Source organism: Globicephala melas, chromosome 20, assembly GCF_963455315.2.
Source record: "Globicephala melas chromosome 20, mGloMel1.2, whole genome shotgun sequence".
Taxonomy (NCBI): Eukaryota; Metazoa; Chordata; class Mammalia; order Artiodactyla; family Delphinidae; genus Globicephala; species Globicephala melas.
The window spans coordinates 48,639,758-48,663,421 of NC_083333.1; the positions used below are offsets into that span (position 1 = coordinate 48,639,758).

At 35.2% G+C, this 23,664-nt stretch overlaps 1 protein-coding gene across 3 annotated transcripts in view; it reads left to right on the forward strand.

The window, feature by feature from the left end:
- The window catches only part of BCAS3 (BCAS3 microtubule associated cell migration factor), a 573,053-nt gene that overhangs the window by 228,245 nt on the left and 321,144 nt on the right, over nucleotides 1-23,664 (forward strand). For 2 of the 3 annotated variants that reach the window (XM_060290805.1, XM_060290806.1), the window contains exons 16-17: nucleotides 8,378-8,528; nucleotides 18,510-18,554. In XM_060290805.1, the coding sequence (XP_060146788.1) occupies nucleotides 8,378-8,528; nucleotides 18,510-18,554 (196 nt within the window). The remainder of the gene's footprint in view (nucleotides 1-8,377; nucleotides 8,529-18,509; nucleotides 18,555-23,664) is intronic. The other variant, XM_030881822.2, reaches the window with a different exon arrangement.

Consider the following 23,664-nt stretch of genomic DNA (forward strand, 5'->3'; position numbering starts at 1 on the left):
GTTGTTGCTGATGTCTTTTCCACAAATGTTCAAGTTTGTCAAAGCCCAGTAAATCTTGGAAAGTTTATTTTCCTTGTAGCATCTGTGTTTTATAATGGGTCTTTTAATTTGTTTTTACTTTGTCTGCAGGGATTTCTTTTGTCCGGAGTTTTCAGACTCTGTCTTTTTTTTTTTTTTTCCTGTGGAAGTGAGTCCGTTAATGATGACTGGTTTGGGAATATGCCTCTGCAAAGCTGACCTGACAGGCTGTTCCTCCAGCACAGCAACAAAGCCCATTGTTATTTTCTCTCTTTTATCCTCAACTTCATCCATTTTCCCCCTGTGTGTTTATAGTATAGAAAGTCTGGGAAAACATACTTTGGGACAGTGCATACATGATAAGGTGGCATTTTGAAGTTAGAAACATTTTTAGTAAGCAGAGATTACATCACATCAGCCTCACACACAGACAGAGGTGCTGTGTGTTAATGTGGAGATTGAAAGTTTCTTTCCCCAACGTACCTGCAGGTATTCTTCATCCAAAAGGCAGAACGGGGGAGAAAAAAGGAGCACATGAGATTTTTTTCATAATTCCTTTTTCAAAAATGCAAACTTGTACAAGTAAATACAAAAAGTCAGTGGTTAAACCCCGATGTGAACTGTTCTGGCTTCGGGCTTTGTATTGTGACATTAAAAACAATAATAACTGTAAACAAATAAACAACTGAAAACAAAATATCGCTTTAAACATCAAAGGATGTTTTGAAAATTCTGATTTTTAAATTATTTTCTATTCTCAAATAGAATTCCTGCTTTAATTTATTGAGAAAGCATTTTATTGGAACTTGGGATTTTTCCCCCACCCCAAGAGAGCTCTGTCTATCTTGGGGACTGGTAAACCTCTAAAGGATCAAAGCTCTGGTGGATTTGGTTAAAGACCCAAAAGCCTGAAGGCTTATGGAAGTTTATCTATATAGAGTAAGTCCAAAAAACTGGGATGAGAGTTTTAGAAGAGCTTATTTTCTCATGAGATTTTTGAGACTTCCTCTGTTTGGATGTGCCAGAAATACTGTGAGAATATCCATTCTCATGGCATTTGTCACTTACAGGTCTTTTCCCAGCTGGAATTTGTAAGTATAATGCTGTGTGAAATATTATATGCATTTTAAGGTTTTATGAAGCCCACTACTGAAATTGCAATTAAACAGCCTCCACTGTTTTCACTCATACAATAAAGAGAAAAGCATAGTAAAGAATGGTTGCTGAAGGTGACATTTAGAATTGATGTAGTGACTCTTCACTGATCTCAGAAATTTTTAATTTTACTGTTACAATCATATATATGCCTAGAAGGTGGAGCAAAGAAAGTGCTGCTCTCCCTGTCTGTCCAAAGGGAAATTGAAGTGTAAAATGGAGGGACAGGCTTAATCCGCGTCCAAGACTTAGGATACTACGAGTTTCTTCTGCTGAGCCTCATTGTATTAAGAAGCTTCAGGCTTCAAAAATAATCCTGGCCCAGAAATTTAGGTTTGATATATCCATAAGGAAGTGTCTGAAGATCTGTTCTTTTTTTTTTTTTTTTTTTTTTTTTTTGTGGTACGCGGGCTTCCCACCGCTGTGGCCTCTCCCGTTGCGGAGTGCAGGCTCAGCGGCCATGGCTCATGGGCCCAGCCACTCCGCGGCATGTGGGATCTTCCCGGACCGGGGCACGAACCCGTGTCCCCTGCATCGGCAGGCAGACTCCCAACCACTGTACCACCAGGGAAGCCCTGAGGATCTATTCTTAAAGTTACCAAGTCTAGGCTCCTGGCCGAGTCAACCTAAGACTAAGGAGACTAGTGAAAGCCATGGGTTCCAGCACCTGGCTATCTTCTGAAGGACTTTGGGTGTCCCCTCCAAAATTAATTTTTTTTCTATAGATCATAGGGCTGTATTTTCCTATACTTCCTGGATATGAGAAAAAATATATTTCCTCCCTTCATTCAGCATTTACTGAGCCGTCAACAACTAGTAAGATACTGCTCCTACTCTGGAGGAGTCTTAACAGTTTTTGTGGAGGGTAAATCTGGGGGTTTGTTAGATTCTAACTTCATTTTCAAAGAAAATCCATGACACAAGAAAGAGATAGTGAAAATTGTCTTTAAACAAAGACTTTGAACAATTGAAAAGGGAAGAAAGGATCATTATACTATTTTTGTGTATTTGATTCAGTATGAACTTTCATTTTTAAATTTTGTGCTTTTAACATATATTTTTATACGTAGATCATTACGTGTGAGTTAATGAGATGTCTTGTCTAAGCTAGTTCCCTCATTTTACTAATTCCTGAATTAATTGTTCACACAGCTCTCATCCTTTATTTTCTACTAGAAAAGTGAAGATGAGAAGATCCAAGTTCCTTCCTCTATACTCAAAATTTGCATATCGTCCCTTTAAAACAACAATGAAAAACGTCTCCTTCCTTTTTGTTCCTGAGACATTTTGCAGATATCTTTATTAGCACTTTTTCTCCCATTAAATTCTTTAAAGACCTGTAGTATTTCTGTCTCATTATGTTATGACCTCTTTAGGAGTCCGTTGGACTTATTTATCCAGGACTGGAACAGGGCCTCATACCAATAAGGCTCAAAAAGTGTGAGTTGAAAGAATGAATGTTGAATGAAACCTTTGCCTGGTACAGTATCTCATCTTGTTAACGGCTTCTTTTCAGCTCCAAAGTCCTTAAATTTGTGTTCTGTATCCATTACCGGAATCATTTCCTATCAACGCTCCCTTTACTTATCCCTTTCCATATGATTTGTCACCTCTTTAGTGAAGCTACCCTATTGAAGATTACCAGAGTTACTAGTTTTCTCTCTATGTTTGCCTTTCTGAACCTTGTCATTGTTGACCATTTTATTTATTCTTTAATTAAAGCTATTTTTATAAATTGCTTACCACATAGTAAAATATGTCAGACACTTATGAATTCTTATGAAATATACCCAACTTATTTTACTCTTTCAGATGCACTGGGTTTCACAGGCTACACCATGAACACAGACACCAAGAATAAAAGCTCATAAATACTTGAGTGTTGCTTGACAATAAGATAGAAGGCTGCGAGGGATAGATGTGATGTACTTTGTATGCTCCCTTTAGGTGGTTTTATCTTGGTGAGCCAGCAAAGGGTTTTAAGTTATGGCTAACTAAACCACAAGATTTGGAGCTTCTCAGTGAAATCACTTCCTTTTTCTAGACTACGCATCCTATCCGTAAAGTTCAGTGATCTCAAAATCTGTTCTGTTCCCTTGCTGAATAATTTAGGTACCTAAGTTCCTACTCCTCTGCCTCAATTGAAATATTCTTCTAAAACTGAAATATATTATCTTCCCATTGCTTTCCATTATAATTCTCTCCTAGTTAGAGATTTCTTACTATTGCTCACATCTGTGGCATCACTTTACATGCTCTCCTCTTCATGTTATCCTTATCCTCAGAATATTTCTACTCTTCTGCTCTTATCCATATTATACCCATCTTTCAAAGCCTAGGTTATGTCTCATCTGCTCTATGATCTCTTCTCCAAATAATTGATCCCGTGTGTACTTATCTTTAGTGCTAGGCAATTAGCACTTAATTATTCCTGTTTCATGCATATTAGACTGTAAGCTTTGTGACAGCAAAGAATGCAGTCCTCACAGTGTGTGATCTTAGGCTAAGGCACTCAACAAATATTTGACTGCTCATTGTGAAATGTGTGTGTTAAACATAGTCCTTGAATTTCATTAGCTTGTGACATATTTCGTGTTGCGGTCTGATTTCAGATCCAAATTAGATTCAGATCCAAACAATATTCAAAGAAATTAAAGGATACCTACATAAGTGGAAAGACATCCCATGTTCTTGGCTTGGTTGTGGTCTGATTTCAGATCCAAATTAGATTCAGATCCAAACAGTATTCAATGAAATTAAAGGATACCTACATAAGTGGAAAGACATCCAATGTTCTTGGCTTGGAAGAATTAATATTCTTAAGATGTCAGTGCTCCCTATACTGATCAACAGATTCAGTGCAATCCCTGTCAAAATCCCAGCTGGCATTTTTGCAGATAATGACAAAATATAGGTGGAAGCAGCAAGTTTTGTTGGATATAATGATCCATCAAAGAAGCGTAACAGACCACTGACTGTCTTAGAAAGAAAAGGAATTCAGCATGATTTTCCTGTTTTTTTTTTCTATCTTAAGTTCCTCTGAAAAACCGTTATTTGCAGTGACAGAGATGCTTCACAGTCCTTATTCTTCCTGGAAAAAAGTGAATAAGTGTTATAGGAGTTTTGAAAGTATTGTCTTCAGTGAGTTCTGTATGTGTGTGTTTGGGTAAGGGTTTATGTAATGGCTATTTTAGAAGTCATCCTGATATGGCAGAATTTCAAAACAATTTGGAAATGAAAAACAACAAACACACTGATCTAAATTTTCTAATTCCATGTGGCTTGTATCTGAAGAGGACATTGATAATGTAATCCCAACTTCTGTCTTTATATTTCATAACCTTCTCTCTGGGAGATGTGTAACTTATTTGAATTTTGTAGTGGTAGGCTTACAAGCTGGTGACATCAAATAATATAGAAATAGTAAATGTCCAAATGGGTGCTTCTGCTCTACAGTATAGTGTGTTCCCTTCTGCTATTCTCCTTTCTTTCTTTTCAGTGACTATATGTGTTTTCTATTTATTTTCAGATAGCAGTACAAATTGACATAACATGTCTGCTTAACAAAATTTAGCTTTAAGTTTGTCATTAGGCCAGGATATCATTAAATGGAAAAAGCAAAAGAGATCATGGATCCTGACTTGCCTCAGATTTCAAGTGTCAGAGTATTGAAGTAATAGACATTATAGGTACTATTTTGAGGACACTGGTTAAAAAACAAAAAAATTCGAAATGCGTATTTGTAAGGTTGTGGTAAATAAGTGTAAAATATAAAAGTTAAAAAGTTTTTAGATTAAATTTATTTATTTATTTATGGCTGTGTTGGGTCTTCGTTTCTGTGTGAGGGCCTTCTCCAGTTGCAGCAAGCAGGGACCACTCTTTATTGCAGTGCATGGGCCTTTCACTATCGTGGCCTCTCTTGTGGGGCACAGGCTCCAGATGCGCAGGCTCAGTAGTTGTGGCTCACGGGCCCAGTTGCTCCGCAGCATGTGGGATCTTCCCAGACCAGGGCTCGAACCCGTGTCCCCTGCATTGGCAGGCAGATTCCCAACCGCTGCGCCACCAGGGAAGCCCCTAGATTGAATTTTTGAAGCAAAAAATGTACAAAAGAAACAAATTCATAAAGTGGAATTTATGAAAAAATATTTTGCTTGTTAAAAGATCTGTAAGAGAAGAAAAAGACAAGTCGCAGCAGGGTAGAAAATATTTAAGAATCATGTATCTTATAAAAGGTTTATATCCAGAATATATAAGAACTTTTGAAATATGGGAGTAAGATCCATAAATGATTTCTTACATTTATAGTCGTTAGATTTTCAGCAAGGGTACCAGGCCAGTCCATTGGTGTGGGAAAGAATATCTTTTCAACAAATGATGCTGGAACAAGTGGATATTCAACATTCAAAAGAATGAAGTTGAACCCCTACCTCACACCATCTATAAAAATTAATTCAAAATTGGTCAGAGAGGGCTTCCCTGGTGACGCAGTGGTTGAGAGTCCACCTGCCGATGCAGGGGACGCGGGTTTGTGCCCCGGTCCGGGAGGATCTCACATGCCACGGAGCGGCTGGGCCCGTGAGCCGTGGCCACTGGACCTGCGTGTCTGGAGCCTGTGCTCCACAATGGGAGGGGCCACAACAGTGAGAGGCCCACGTACCGCAAAAAAAAAAAAAAAAAAAAAAAAAATTGGTCAGAGACCTAAATGTTAGAGCTAAAAATATATAAAACTCTTAGAAGAAAACATAGCTCTAAATCTTTGTGTCCTTGGACTGGGCAGTGGTTTCTTAGATATGACAACAAAAGAATAAGCAACTAAAGAAAATATAAAGAGTTCATCAAAATTAAAAACTTTTATGTTTCAAAGCATACCATGAAGAAAGTGAAAGATGACACATGGAATGGGAGAAAATATTTATAAATCATGTATTTGATAAGGGACTTACATTCTGAGAATATAATTAGCTGTTACAACTGAACAATAAAAAGATAACTCAATTTTGGGTAAACATTTTGGATAGACATTTCTCCAAAGAAGGTATACAAATTACCAAAATGCACATGAAAAAGATGTTTAACATCATTAGTCATTAGTAAAATGCAAATCAAAAATACAGTGAGATACCACTTCACACCCACTAGGATAGATAAAATAAAAAAGATAGACCATAACAAATATTGTTGAGGATGTGGAGAATTTGGAGCGTTCATACACTGGTGCAGCCACAGTTTAGCAGTTCCTCAAAAGGTTAAACATAGACCCAACAGTTCCACTCCTAGGTGTATATACCCAAGAAAATTGAAAGCACAAGTCCACATAAAAACCTGTGCACTAATGTTCATAGAATCATTATTCATAGTAGCCTGTTAAAACAACCCAAATAGTCATCAACTGGTATAAATGTGGTATATCCATACATTGGAATATTACTCAACCAGTTAAAGGACTGAACTATTGATACTTGGTAACATGGATGAACCTTGAAAACATAATAAGTGAAAGAAACACTCACAAAAGGCTACACTGTATGATTTCATTTATATGTAACATCCAGAATAGGCAAATCTACAGAAACAGAAAAGATTCCTGTATCAAAAGCCGATGGGTGGGGCAAAGGAAGAGTGACTACTAATGGGTATGGGCTTTCTTTTTGGGTGATGAAAATGTTCTGAAATTAGATAGTGATCATAGTATATGATTCTACTCTGTAGAATATACTAAACACCATGGAATTGTACATTTTAAAAGGATGAATTTTATGGTATATGAATTATATCTCAGCAAAAATATTAACCCAGTTTTTAAAATTGGCAAAAGCTTTACATAGGTACTTTACCAAAGAAAATATATGGATGACAAATAAGTACATGAACAATAACAACAACAAGCTAAACATTTTTGACCATTAGAGAAATCCAAATAAAAGCCAGAATAGCTAAAATCAAAAAGAGTAACAATACCAAATTCTGGTGTGGATGCAGAAGAACTGGAACTGTCATACTTTGCTGGTGGGAGTATGAAATCAGCTACTTTGTCAAATTGTTTGGCATTTTCTCATAACCTTAAACATACAATTATTATGTCTATGCAAACATTCATTTACTATGATCAGCAACTCCATTCCTAGATTATTTATATGTTTTTTAAAAACTTACATTCATACAAAAACCTGTTCAAAAATGTTTATAGCAGCTCTATTTGTAATAACTAAAAGTTGGAAACAAGTCAAATGTCCTTTCTCCAATGACTGGGTAAACAAACTGAAGTACTTCCATACAATGTGATCATACTCAGGAATAAAAAGGAAAGAATTGATACATGTAGGAAAATGTAGAGTGGATGAATCTCAGATGCTTATTGGCAAGTGAAAGAAGCAAGACAATACTGTACATACTTTGTGATTTCATTTATAGGATGTTCCGGAAAATACAAAGCCATGGAGAGGGAGAAAAGATAAGTGCATGAGAGGAATTTGGCTTATTGGTGAGAGCAGAGTAATTACTCTCACTGCAGATCGGATTTTATTTCACAGAGCTTGTTTTTCCTGGTTGTTAATGAGCCATAATGCCTATTCTTTTTTTTTTTTTTTTGGTATTAATACCATCATAAAATAAAGGGTTGATTTATGTTTTTTAATTTTATGGTGGGGAGTGGTACATTTTGGGAGTAAGGCAATGTTTTTGCCTATTGACTTTTGTCAGTCTCACCCTATGTCTACTGTGGTGCATTCTATGGATACACATCCTTATGACTCATGTTTCTTCTGCTCTCTGAGCCTTTGCAGGTCGCCATGGCTGGAATATTCTCCCCACTTACTCTCAAGCTTGTTTAGGGAAATGTTCCATGCTTCCTCTAGACTAATTTAGATCTTGCCATTTTATTTTCTTTTACTATCCTATATTTCTTTATAGCACCATAAAATTATAATTAAGTTTTATACCAATTATTTGTATAACCATGTAACATCTATCCAATTCTGTATCCTCCAATCCTCCATCCTCAAACACTACAGTCTCTGTTTATAATCAATGCACATTTGGTATTACCAGAGTCCTTTGTTTTTCTTCCATCCATATAGCCATGATTCTTTTAGAATCCCTTCTGCCTTTAATAACTTTCTTAAAAGATTAGTGGAGTCAGTGCAAATCCTATCAGAGAAGGAAACTTCGCTTGGTGATGCTTTTCTTTTCTTTTTTCTCTTTGTAGGGAAACTCAACAGCCAAGACTCCTACAATAATTTTGCCAACAACAACCCTGGCAACCCCCGGCTTTCTCCTCTCCCCAGCCTGATGGTATTGATGCCTCTTGCACAAATCAAGCAGCCAATGACATTGGGAACCATCACCAAACGAACAGGGTAAGGCCTCAGGCTTGATGCTTTTTTAGTAGCTGTTTTAGAGGATTAAATACACAAAAATAAAACATACTTTTTCTTTGGGTGGTTTTGATTATGTTCTTCATTTACAGCCCACATGAGACTTAATGGCAGCAGATTAAATACAAAATATAGAACATACACAAACACATTCATACATAGCCATGTACACACACATTCACAGAAAAAACAAAGCAGTGACAAGTTGTGAAAACTAGTATTGGCTAATAAAAACCAGATCCATTTACTCAGGCTTATAGTTGCTGCCTTGTGGCTTTGTCTGAAAGTAGTGCAGTTGCATTTTCTTGCTTTTGTGGACATGATCTGGATTTATAATGACCCCTAAATTTTGACTGACACCAATACTAGGGAGAGAACTTAATATGACAACCATGTTTCTAATACTTTAAAAAAAAATCATCTACATTGAGGTACAATTTACATATAATAATCTATTGTTAGTATCAGGACAATGTGATATTATGGATAGTTTTCAAAATCCAGAGTCCTAGGGTTTAGGCTTTACTCAGATTGGTCCTTAACATCCTCAGAGACTCTTGATGACTCACTTGATATCTTTGTGCTTATTTTAGCTATTTAAAAATTTTTCAAATTCCTACCTGTTAGGAATATAAAATTATCACTTCTTTGGGTTCCTGAAAATAAAGTGCTGTGTCTAAGATATAAGATTATTAGATATTCAATTGTATAACAACTGTGAAACTCCATTATGTTCCCCAAAATATATATGTCTATAGCCAAATTACCTATTTTCATCAATAAGCAATCCTGAGGTTTAGCCTAATTTGAAATGGAACAACTGTCTTAAAATTCTGTATTTGGTAGTCAAGAGAAAACTCCATCTTGGCTTCAAATAGTCTTCAAGGTCTTTCCAATAAGAGGAATAGACTTAATTATGTGGCTGCTGTATCATTATGTTTTAATATTGTTGTGCTAGGTGGTGAAGTGTTTACAGAAGCTGCTTTTGTAAGAAGAAATACTCATTCTCCAGGATGAGGCCTTTTAGCTCCAGATTTCACCATTACACTGAAATTGACCCTCTACATAGTGGAGTTGTGTTTGCCTATAAATTCCTGTTTCTGAATGCAGAAATTGAGGTTGTGGTGTATTAAGGGAAAAATACAGCAAACCGAGCTCCCAAATCAGACATCTTATGATACATATCATTTGCCTGTATTTTTAAAAATTGATATCAGCTTTTTAACTCTTCATTAGTAGTGTAATTTAAATAGAATTTTTACCTCCCTTTCCTCTTATTTAGTTTCTTTATTTTAAAATAAGTTAAATAAGAGTGGCTATGGATAGTAAAGGGGTTATGAACTTATATTTACAGGTGGCTCATTGTTTTCTTTGTGTAATGATACATTTCTGGGATGTAGAATCAAATAAAAATGAGACTAAATCTTGAATCATAATCTTAAAAGTTATTTTTTCACTCACAGAAGTCAGTCAGTACATAAATATACCTTCTTGATCCAACCCAGCATTGTAGAATTCTACGAAGTGTTTGTCAGTCTTTCCTGAATCTAAGAATCTAACCTCAAAATTGTTCCTCTTGATTTTAATTTTACCACTAAGATCCTAAATGAAGTTCTATGCCTGAAATCACGTGATCTTAGAGTTTAATTCAAAATATTTGTGAGGAGGTTGAAAAGTGAGTTTACTTCTATATATATTTGAAACTTTCCATAATAAAAAGATAAACTGTATCACACACTCTTTCACTGTCTCTCTTGCTACTCTTTCTCTTTGTCTTTAGTTGGGTAGAAACTATTAATCATCTGGTGTCTTCCTGTACTACCATACTTTATGAACTTAGATAACTTCTGTGTTTCCTTTTCTTGTTAAAAACTTGGTCACAGGGCTTCCCTGGTGGCGCAGTGGTTGAGAGTCTGCCTGCCGATGCAGGGGACGCAGGTTCGTGCCCCGGTCTGGGAGGATCCCACATGCCACGGAGTGGCTGGGCCAGTGAGCCATGGTTGCAGAGCCTGCGCGTCCGGAGCCTGTGCTCCGCAGCAGGAGAGGCAAAAAAAAAAAAAACTTGGTCACAATTCCTAGATTTTCAGAGCACGTGTATTATGTTCCCTTATATTCTAGACAGTTTAATAATTATTTATTAATGAATTAAATGATAGGAATTTGAATTGTGTGCTTTGAAATTAATATTAGTTCAAGATACATGTATCTTATTAGTTACTGGGCCTTTTTTTTTTTTAACATCTTTATTAGAGTATAATTGCTTTACAATGGTGTGTTAGTTTCAGCTTTATAACAAAGTGAATCAGCTATACATATACATATATCCCCATATCTCCTCCCTCTTTACTGGGCTTTTTATCTCAGATCTCATACCATTTTATTTTTTCCAAATTTTTGAATTCTTTTTGGCATGTCCCCTATCTTGGAGTGTTTAGAAGGAATAATTACTGCTTGTCCCACAGTGACAAGCTTGGCTTTAAAATTTTAAACATTTTGATAGAGATTCATTCAAACTTACCAAAAAAAGTTACAAGACCAGTAGAAGGAATTCCTGTATACCACATTTCCCAAATGTTAGCAGTTTAACATATTTGCCTTATCATTTATCTTTTCTCACTCGGCACACACATACACACATGCACACACACATCCACCAAAAGCTCATTTTATTAGTATTTTTTTCTTCTATATGGTTGTTTTCTGTAATGAATTCTCTACTATGGCAGAGCTTTAGTGCTCCATAAATTACCCCACCCACTCTTCTTTTTTTCCCTCCCCTCCTACTATTCTTTTTTCCCCTTCCTATTAACAAAGATTACAGTGACCAAAAACACCTTGATGATAGTATTCATAACTTATGCTTGCCTATGGCTAGGTTACAAGACTTAATACCCTTAAGCCATTTTCTGAAGGGTTTGTTGATTATATTTAGAAATTGCTATTGTGACTTTACTTATAATTCTTATAGTACTACTGTAAGTCACCCAAACATTTGGTCATAGAATTTTTAGAATATAGTTTGTGGTTTTATTATCTTAACATTTAGCATTTTCATTGAAATACATGTATTTTGCCTAACCAAAAGTAATATTTTTGGGGGGAGAGTAAGATATATTCCCTAAATTTCCATTTTTGACATATGCTGAGATTTGAAGCACATCCCAGATATTTTTATGTCATTAGATTTCTCCCATTAGATAGTAAGGTTATATTTATGTCATTTTTATTAAGAAAACCAATTTTTTTTTACTGTGACCAGTTCGCAAGCTGCCCTTAGCTCACTTGCGTTATTTCCATCAAATTTTATATATTCACTGAGAATTTTGATTGCCACATTAAGGTCACCAGAGTGAGGAGCAAACAGGCTTTTAATTTTCCAGGTCATTGTGGAAATCCTGATTTACTCTGTGCTTCAGTGAAATGCCTTTCCTAACATTTTAAAGATAAAATTAACAGAAGTATTTGACATGAATTATGTAGAAAGAGAACACAGAGCTGACTCATTTATAGACATGTAAGTTCAAATATACCTGATAATATATCTAGTAAAATATATATTATTTGTTCCATGTCCTAGATATTTGGCATAATGGCATGAAATAAACATTAAAAATCATATCTCTAGCATAGAGATTTCCAAGGATTGCTTAGGATCCTATATTTAAATAACCAAATTTAGATGGAAGCCTTAACTCAGACCTTCAGGGGATAGACATGTACTTACCGTGTTTCATGTCTGCCCTCTTATTTTTGGAAATATAGATCCCTGAAAGCCTGTGTGGTGTCAGGGACCATCTGTCTTATTCGAAGACATTTGCAAGGCCAGTAGAACTACAAATGGCAAAAGACAGATGTATTTGCACCTTCACATTCTGTACCTTGAAGCAGCACTGGGAGGAAATAAGGCCTGTTTTGGCAACAGCTGTTGCTTAACCCGATTGTAGTACACACTGGTGAAGGCAAAAGACGTGCTAAGAATCTTTTGGTTTAACAGTCACTCATTCAAACAAAACCCATTTCTTCCAGTCTGAGACTGGAGGATTGGAAGGACCTCCATCATGTTTTTATCATGTGTGAATAAGTGTAGTTTTCATCTATTAAAAGTGAAACTGGGTGCTAAGGGATTGCTCATTGTTTTGGAGTGTGAAGTTTTTGTAGTAGGGATTTACTAAGCAATAGTCCATAGATGTTTGGTTGCGTTAATTTTTAATGCTTCCTATGTAAAAACTTACTAAATAGATAATTTTCATCAATATGCTTAATTTTTTGTACATCAAATCTAAAATTATTAACATATACACATCATTTTGTGGGCACAAGCAGGGAACAGTACATTTCAAAAAGTGGTCAGGGGACTTCCTTGGTGGTGCAGTGGTTAAGAATCCACCTGCCAATGCAGGGGACATGGGTTCGAGAGCCAACACAGCCATACATACATACATAAATATAAATAAATAATTACTTAATTAATAAAAAGAACAGTATATGTGGAATGTGCAAAAAAAGAGTGGTCAGAGTAATTTCATGGGAATAAAAATATAGAAATTGGGAATGAAGTTACTTCCTTGCCCTTAACTAGCTGAGGTTTTTGGTGAAGTAAACCTGGTATGACTTGTTGTCTTTCGTAGGTTTCCTTTTTCTTAAATCGAGCAGCTTTTTGCTCCTTCTTCCCTCCCCCCCATTTTTGTATTTATTCATTTCTGTGTGAGCAATTCGAGCTAGGTATTAGGAACTTTTGGCCTGACCCTGTAGAAGTAGATAATGTAGTAAAAGAATACTGACTTAGGAGTCTGAAGCTCTGGTTTCACATCTTGGTTGTCCTAGGTAAATTTCTTCATCTGAAAAATGAAAGTTTGTATGTATGGATTATTATCTGTCATACTTACAGTGTATGAATTCCCACCAGGTGTTTGATCCTGTTACCTACTTTCTAAGCCTCATTCATTGCTGTGCCCTAGGCCAGTGCTTCGCAAGAGCTCCATTTAGAAGACATAGATGATTATTCTTATTTAGAAATGGAAGCATTTAATAGCATTTATTTGATTATCTGTAATTGAAATTTGTAGACTAAATCTGCCGTCAGAGCTTGCTAAGTGAATAAATGACATTGGCATATAGTCCTTGAGGAAGGTCTATTCCTCCTAATTCAGTTAGGTCTGCCTTGGCTTATTTAGATGCTTTGACCTGAGCCCCAAATGTTATAGGTGAAGTTCTAAGAGTTAAATGGGTAAGATTTGGAGAAAGATTCCCCAGATACAGTAGCAAATGGTAATTCTCCACCTCCCAGCCCTGTCTTATCTATGTGTTATTTCTTTTTTTTTTTTTTGGTGGCACGCGGTCCTCTCACTGTTGTGGCCTCTCCCGTTGTGGAGCGCAGGCTCAGCGGCCATGGCCCACGGGCCCAGCCGCTCCGCGGCATATGGGATCCTCCCGGACCAGGGCAGGAACCCGTGTCCCCTGCATCAGCAGGCGGACTCTCAACCACTGTGCCACCAGGGAAGCCCTATGTGTTATTTCTTGATAGCTAAGCTGTGTATGTTTGGTTCCAGATATAAAGTAATTGATAATGTATTTTCATTAGGGTGGATATGTCTACATGTGCAATATACATATATAGTTTGAGTTTTCAGTTTTTGTACTAAATCAGTAGAATCCTTAAACCACTCCATAGTTTGTTCCCTTTTACCATAAATCTGTGGATTTGGGGGGGATGGGAGCGGTGAGGGGATTAAGTCTCCTATATACTGTAATACAAGTCAGTAAGCATTACTTTCTATAGAAATTTGACAATCTGTACTATTCTAGTCTCTCTTCTGCCACATCTGGCAGAATTTGAGCATTAGTGTTTTTCTAATGAAAATCTTGACCTTGTAATTTAAATTTGCATGTTGAACGTACCTCAGATTAGACAATTCATCTGTATATTTCAGCTTGAATTTGCCTTCAGATCAATAATTTGAGAGCCAATAATGCCATAGTTCTCTGTAGTAGTGAGTGGTTAAAATTAAATTAATGAAAAATTTAAAGTAATACTTGAAAATGATGTGAGGACTGATCTGCTTGCATCCACGTAGGAAATGTGTGTCTATCAAAGATGCTGCTTAACAGGGGGCATAGAGAGTGTAGCAGAGTCATTAGGGTTCCTGGAATATTTTGTTAGAGAATACGGCTTTACTTTACAATTTACACATAATGTTGTATAGCCCTTTCTCTGTTCATTATGTTTAATATTTATATGGGCTCTTTCTGATGTCTGTTAAGTGATAGTGCTTGAATTCTCATAGGACATGATCAATTGGAAAATAGGACTTTCAGAGATTTTTTTAGTTTCCATAACTCTGAAGATGATGAAATCTAATCATTATTAATGCCTTTCAGCACTGGAGTCAAGTTATAAAAGATTTTACCATGTTCAAATCAAATCTAGATTTACTTTTCCCTTACCTATAAAAAAAAAAGTCTTCACATTTGTCTTGTTTTTAGCTAGTAAGACCAAAGCTTTTGTGGTACTGTGTGGCCTTTGAAAAAATGAATCAGAGTTTAAAGAGTTACATAGCATTAATGATTTGATATAAAGCACAATTCCTAACTGTCTTCTGACAGTCTCCAGAAGAAACCGTTTGAGAGCCAAAGGCAAAGTCACTCTGTGCTGGACTAGCATTTCTGTATTTTTAGTCTCTTGGCCAGCCCTGATGTTTTTCAATCAGAATTCAGCTTAAAAAGGACATAATCATGACTTAAGTGGATAGGTTTTATATGGATTGTTCAACCTGCTGAAACTTAATAGTGTTTGGAAAACACACAAATTCTTAATACCTGAATATGATAATTTGAGTTGCATTTGTTAATTCAGACCATTTAAATTCCCTATACACTCTTACTCACACGCTCTCTTCCTCCTTTGAGTCACGCCCTGTAAAACTACAGCTGCGGGGTTTTGGAGAGGAGCGGAAAGTCATAGGTGAAGACAGCTGGATCATGGACTGGGCCTTTGTGACTTTATATTTTCATTCTTTCCCTACTGAGGAAAGATGAAGCGGGCACATTTCAAAAGAACAGCTGACACCACCCATGCAAAGTCAGTAGTTACGTCAGTCCCTCTAATTCGTTGGAGTTTGTGGCTCTTCTTTTACATGTATGTGGCAGAGGTCCAGTTTGTCGGAACGAGTAAGAAGCGGGTGAGTACAGATTGGGACCATGCCAAATGTACGTGCTAAAGCGGGTCCTCACCCTGTTTCCCCAACCCCTGTTTTCTCCTTGAGCTGCGTCAGCCTGTAGATCCTTATTTGGCTAAAGAAGGATGGCTTGTAACTCACACAACCGAGTTATGTTGTGAACAGTGAGGACTGTGTTGTCTTTAAACTTGACCACACTGCTGTTTAGTGCAGGCCTGTTTGCTACAGTGTCTGGAGGGTTAACAGTGCATTTTGAGATTGTGGGGTTGTAGAAATCTTGTTGGGAACATGCTGCTACTGTCCGGGAAGGAAAATCTAGGATATTAAAAAAAAAAAAAAAAAAAAAAACGCCAAAAACTTGTGTTTAATTTGTTTGGCTAATATGTTTCTTTTTTATATATAAGGAAATTTAAAGTTGGAAAAAGGTATTTACTAGCTCTGTAGGTGGGAACATCAGCTGGTCTTTCGAAATGTAGAAACTTAATTTTGTTTCATTTTTGTTTGATTTTGGGGGTCAATTAGAAGCCTTTTAAGTCATAAAGGATTAAGATAAAACTTTCAAATTCTTTACAGTGAATCAGTTGTATTCTGATATTTGGAATGAGGTGGGAGACTGTCTAGCTTCTATGCAATATATGCTAAAGAGCAACTCATGCCCAGACGTTCCAGACAAGTGCTTCTGTCAGAATCGTTTGAACTATTTGATTAATTCAGGTGTCTGCCTAAGGAAGAAAATGAAAGGGAGTTGGGTAGTATGTGCCAACAATAACTTCTTCATTTTGGTGGTATTTGTGGGCATACGGAAATGTGTTGAACTTTCCATTTTCTGATCCTTTTTTTATGGCGTCACAGTGCTGTTGAGACACTGGAGTCTTCACGTGGTCACACTTATTTAAAATGGTGTTTCTCAAAGTTCCGGGTGAGCTCCAGTAACGTTTTGTTTCTGATGTAATTAGTGAATCATGAAATCAAGACAAGGGGATCATGGCTAACTTTTTTTTCATTAATGAAATAGAATATAATAGAATGTAATTTCGCTACTGGTTCTGCAAACTAACAGCCTTGGCATTATCTAGGAGCTTGTTAGAAATATAGAGTCCAAGGCCCCACTCAGACCTACCTACCCTGTCATTATATGCAGCAATCTTCACTGTAACTAAATCCCAACATTAATGTTTACAAAACGTTGAAATAGAGAATAATAAAGTTGATTACACACCAAAAAAACCCACATTCATTAAATTGTTTCAATTTGTGTGTGTTCATGTACATACCAGCTTACACGTTAATACATTTGTCTCTCAGTATCCAAAGGGGGTTGGTTCCCACCCCGTGCCAAAATCGTGGATGCTCAAGTTCCTTATATGAAATGGCTTAGTATTTGCATATAACCTACACACATCTACCCATATATTTTAAATCATTTCTAAATTGTAAATAGTTGCTGGTGCACAGCAAGTTTTGCGTTTTGGAACTTTCTTTTTTTTTTGATCTATAGTTGTTTGTGGATGTGGGCCCTATGGATATGGAGGGCCAACTGTATATTTCTGTGGGTCATAGTCAAAAAATTTTTGAAATACATTGTTTTAGATGTGGATGATGACATCTGAATGATGACATTTCTCTGATTGTGGTCTTATCATTAACTGTGGGAGAGATTTCCTTGCTTTGTATTGACATCATCTCTAAAGTTTTCTTTTCCAATATTTCTGTCTTCCAACTCACTCTTTCTTCTAATAGTATCTTGCTTTTCTGTTCCCTTTTTCATATCTTCTGTTCTTCAGTCCTCAGATTTGTACTCAGTTTTGTGAATATGCTCAGTTCACTGGGAGATTGGTGCTAATAAGCATGATTTTTCTTTTTTAATGTTCCTAGCACCAAAGTTGAAGAAGAAAATTACCAAGTTATGCAGTGCTCTTTCCTTCTCAGTTTATTATGTCTTCCTTCCAAATGTCAGATGCAACAGCAATATTTTGTTCTGTGTGCAAATATGCATAGCATGTCTTAAATGCTGTGAACAGAATATTAAGAAGTATGTGTAACATTGAAGTCTGCCTTTGTATCCCCAGCCGTATTTAAAGCAAGCAGTTGTAGCTTTAGTTTCCTGTATTCCAACCTAGCCCAGTGTAGGCCAGATAGAGGAAGCTAACCTCTTCTATCATTATTAAGAGTAATGCTAATTTCCCGGAATGTGACCCTAAAATGGAAGTAAATCATACCACAGACTTGGTTTTAGTGTTAGCTCCTTTGACCAGCAATATGCAGTTCAACTTACTGTAATTAAGCAGCTTAGAAAATATGTACTTTCTTTCTGTGGCTCTGAGACTACAACTGGTGAACAGCAAACAATGCTTATCAAATTTTTATTGAGTCCCCTTTCGCTAGTTTTAAACATTTCGTGTCACACAACCACACATCTATCGCTACTGGTCCCACTCTTTTCTCCATCCAATTATTCCATTTAACTTGTACTTTGTTTTAAAGGGCCTCTGAAGTGGATTTTATTTTATTTTACCTTAGGAACCCTACAGGGGTGCTCCAGAAAAGGGGGAGAAATAGAGCATTTTGAAATCTCTAACCCTATGAAAATTAAGGGCCTTGTTACTGCACATCATTCTATTTATTGGTTATATCAGACTTGTTAGTATCTATGGCAGGATTGCAAACGATTACTAATTTTTAAAGTTATTTTATCCATACTCTTTAACAGTATAATAAACATGTATTTGTTAATGTTACATGAGTTTTCCTCTAATTTTTTGTGCATTTTCCCCCCTTTTCCATGAAGGCCTTATCTGTTTGGAGCGGGGTGTTTTTCCATAAAAGCTCCATGGTGAGTCCCAGTTCAGTCCAGCATGCCTAATTCATTTGCTGTACTCTCAGAAAGTAACTCTGTTTTGTACTTTGTTTTCAGTTGCATGGCCTGATCACAGATAGATGCACCGAATTACTGAGTAATTTGTAGATGGGATGTGAATGTTGGTGTCTAAGCTTTAAAAGATTAGTTTTCTTGGTTTCACTTCATTTCTTGAAAAGTCACATAAAAATCATAGATTAATATTTAAAAAAATAGAAATTAGAAGAATTCTCATAATAATGCTAGTATATGTCATAAGACAAAGGCTAACACCCAAGTTTAAAGCTTTGAGTATTTTAGTGATAGAAATTCCCTACATGACATGCTGAACATTTGCAGACAAGATTTATTTTGAAATGTAAATATATTTAAGGTATACTAAAAATACCCTATAAATTTTTACTGCATTTTATTTGGTGCCAAAGGAACAAGAGTCAGTTCTGTTTTGAGTAGTTTAGGTAGTTATGGAGCTACATGAGGAAATTTGTATTTCATATAAAACCTCCTACGTAACTTATTATTTCGAGTTATTAGCACCTCCCCACCATAACTTATTTAGTAAACTCTTATGTAAGACTGCATAAAATACAACTTTTGTCAGTCTTAGACATGGTGATCATAGAAAAGAAACAGTATGTTTAATACTTTTATGTAAAGGTATGAAATAGAATATATTTAGAACCTGGTATAATATGTTTAGCACAATAGTTAAGAGTCAGGGGACTTCCCTGGTGGTCCAGTGGTTAAGACTTCACCTTCCAGTGCAGGGGGTGCAGGTTCGATCCCTGGTCGGGAAGCTAAGATCCCACATGCCTCGTGGCCAAAATACCAAAACATAAAACAGAATATTGTAACAAATTCAATAAAGACTTTAAAAATGGTCCACATCAAAAAAAACTTAAAAAAAAAAAAAAAAAAAGAGGGCTCCATAATCAGACTGCCTAGGTCTTAAATCCCAGCTTACACACTTACTGCCTATATGATCTTGGGCAATTTTCTAAAACCTCTCTTTATCTTAGTTTCCTTATCTCCATTAAATGGAGTTACCAGTAGCACCTACCTCATAGATTTATTATGAGGAGTTAATGAACCGACAATATAAATTGCTTAGAACAGTGCCTGGCACATAATAAGAGCTCAGTAAATGCTCGCTGCTACTGCTATGATTTCTTTTCTGCTTTAAGGGGAAAATTCCATTTTTGAAAAGTAGTTTCTTTAAGTTAGATCATGGTTTTGTTTTTCGTTTTTGTTTTTGTCTGTTTTGCTTTTAAGAGTGAGTGAGCCCAAAAAGAAGTTTTGGTTAATGTAAGTTATATCAATTTTATAAATTTAGTCAGAATACATGTATGTGCAGCTCTCATAACTGCTCCTGGGACTTGCTCATACTGTCCCATTATACTAGGAGAAAACCTTCCAATCATTTTTCTCTTGGACAAAAAGAAACTTAAAAATTTGACACAAACTAATTTCAGTGTTCATATGCCACAGGAACATCTGAAAATTTCATTGTCATATTAGAATAGGGTGATAAATCATCATAAAAATTTCCTCTTTGAAATGCAGCATCAAAATTAGGATATAGATTGTGAAACTATTGTAAACAAAATCAGGGTATACAGGAATAAAAATTCCCTGAAAGTCAACCTTCATTCTTTGTGTTAACCGGATTTCTTCCAAAACAAATAAAATACATGGATCTTACTCAGGAGCTTGTAGTGAACAGTTGATTTTTAAATGCCAGATTCAACATATGACAACATTTCTTTGTAGACTCAATTTAGAATTAAATTCCATCTTCGGATAAATTTCTCATTCTAAGTACAAAGAAAAAAGTTTTAGTATGTTAATAAAGATTGAAGTTTTAGCGTAGAAGTAAAGATAGAATGACGAACATTGTATGTGAAATAAGAAAAGCCCATGCCTTCAACAGCTTATGTGCTCCTCAAATTTAAGCAAAAGTACTTGTCAACCAGAAATGATTTGAGGTTGAAACAAGATTAAAAGAGCCAGATTAAAGAAAGGGATATATGAAATATAGTAGACTTTTAAATCATTGCTTGTCTTTTAGAAGACTGCTTTGTGGTTTGTTTGATGCCATCGTTAGCTCACAAGAAACTCGTTTTTAGTCACTTATACTAGCCTAAAAGAGCCTCCTTTAAAATACGTTCCTTTACTGGTGGTGCATGTTTTTCCCATTAAGATCTTAATGAAACCTCAAATTAAGGCAGCAAAATGAATATAAATTTGACAACTTCTTCCATGTTGTTTATAAGAGCTTCTTTGTTTTAAGAGCTTTTACTATTTTTTCATGCTATTTAGCATTCAACCTGAGAATGTTTTTATTTACTGTTTTGAAATAAAACATTATGCTAAATAAAGTTATTTATTTCATCAGGTTATAGGACTTCCAATATAGGATAATATTTGTATTTTGGAAGAATATGAAAATTTTATAGTTCCTCTTACAATGTTATGTAAGTTTCATACAAATTTTTTTTATAAATTTTCATTTGAAACATTTATATTTAGCTAAGATTTTACTTTTGTTTGATCACAGTTTCTACTAATTCTTCATTCTTTGATAAACTGTTTTAATTATTTAAATTCAGGCAGTTTCAGATGAGTCAGTTTATAATAATATCTTTTCCTTTGCCAACCAAATAAGCTTGTTAGAAAGTTAACTATGCAGACCATCTTCGACACTTTAGCCATTTTCTACATTCTGGAGATTATGTATTCTCTAAGATTTATGAATTTAAATAATGGCATAAAATGATGTAAGAATCACACACATGATACAGTTTTTAATGCAGAAATTTTAAGAGAAATAGCCATTGTGAAATTTTAAAAATGAATTTTGCTTTCAATATTACAAATAAGTAACAAGTTTTTATCGAGCTCCTAGTTGGCATGTAGTATCATGTTTAAACTATTGCTATTTTTGATTTTCTTAGCAAAAGAAAAAATATATGCACAACAGTGTAGACAAGAGGTAGTCCATTTGAATATATCTTTGTAGTGTATAAGGTTAATTTTAAAGAAGAGTTAAAACTTACATGTCAAATTATGTTTAAAGTTTTAATTAGCACCGAGTCTTCAATCTGTTTATAAATAGCTAATTTAAATTAATCTTGTTATTCTGAGAATATTGAAAAAAATAATATAATTTCCTTTTTAGAAGCAAAGACTTATATGGAGAGGAGAATCTTATCTGGCAGGTTTACAGAAATCTCATATCTTTAAGAATAATTTGTGATAGAATAATTTTAGATATATTATCAATATCTTTTTTAAAAATAAATACTTTCATTTTCCCTCTTAGTTTTTATTTTAGAATACACAGTTGAGAATGAGAGAAAACTGCTGAATTCCTTTTGAAAGCCCAGTCATAGTGAGGAGCATAAAGAAAAGTTTTTCTTCCTTAACACAAAGACGTAATACCACTTGTAATTCTTACATCAATATTGTGTCTAAGATTTAAACTGAAATATTGACTGTACCCTTATGTTTTAGAGAAGGAAAGAAAACGGTGCTTCTATCTCAGTTTAGCTCTTTTCCATGCTTGTGTCCTAAACAAGGCACTGGACCTCATTGTTGCTTTTCATGCCATCCACAGATTCACCACTTGTATCCTATTTTATAGAACATAGTAAAATTATCCAGATAGACATAATTTTGCTATAATTTTAAAGCCGATATCATTAGAGTTTTGCTTTTTTTTTTTTTTTTCTTTGCAGTAGAGTGTGGAGGAAAAGAAAACAGGCAAGAGAAATTCAATATGTTTCTCTGACTGAATTATATAATACAGAAAAAGCCAATGGGTAACTTCAATAGTCTTCGTAAATATTTTTAAAGATGTCATCATGTTAATGTCCGTAGAACATCTGATGGCATTAAAAATGATTCTCATTCTATGGTTAGATGGTTAGGTCTCCCAGAAGAAATGACAAAATGTTAAACTCCTGAGTTTTAATTCAGCACCTTATTTGCTGTTGTTTTTTTCATCGTACATTAATTTTACTTTTGATTATGTTGTCTCTTGTCTCAAGTTTAGTAAATGTGATGTTTTCTGATGTGGTGAAGGTTGAATTCATTCCATAGTTCTTTATGTTTTGCTCACAAGTTAAGGCAAATTTTTCTTTTAATTTTTGAACATGGGGTTATGTATGGCTCAGGAGGGTAAAGAGCAGGAGTTCTCAGTGGAAAGGAGTCCACCAGCACTATCAGTATGTTTTGTACTCATTTATAACCACAACACAATTGAATTTCTGGACCCCCATATACATTGAAAATTTTTATTTTTTATATCAATTATTAATTTAATAAATTAATAAACACCCAGAGGTATTCGTTTATACTTGCAAATGTCTTGTAATAGGATTTATTGTCTCTTTCAGAGGATAAAGGGAGATATTGAGAGGAAGAAAGAAAAAAAGGCTAGTACTGGAATGCTTTCCTAAAATGGTTGGGTCATCAGTCTATAAGTGAGCATGATTTGCAAGGCTAGCACTTTTCTCTTTTGTTCCTTTCACGTATGTATCATTTTTCAATGTTTTATCTTTCTGCCGACAAAAGGTGATTTTGCAATAGAAATATTCTGGGTCATTGTGGAAAAAGTTCAGTTCTGCTTCCACCCAACATTCCTGGTCTTGGTCTTTTAAAATTTTAGGATAAAGGGCAAATTGAATCAATGTTAAATTTTCTCCCTTTGGGTATTTTGTATAGAAAATACTTTAATAATAATAATCTTTTCTTTAGATTATTTCTCCTTTTTATTTTTCTGAAAATCTTGTACACATAGCACATATTTTAAATTTCTGTTTTGCTTAAATACCACAGTCATTCCAAAGGTAGGTTGATGATAGAAATAACTTGTTATGAATATGTTCACCAAATATGCTAAATACCCAGTACACAGCACTGTGTCATGCAGGAGGTAGCAAGTTATTTTCAGGGATAAAAACCTTTTAACTACTTATTAAACACAAACTTGTACTAATGTGATTTATGAAGGCCCTATCAGAAGAACAAGAAGAAATAATGAAGTATAAGAATAAAAATGAACATTTTTTCATAATTTTAAGAA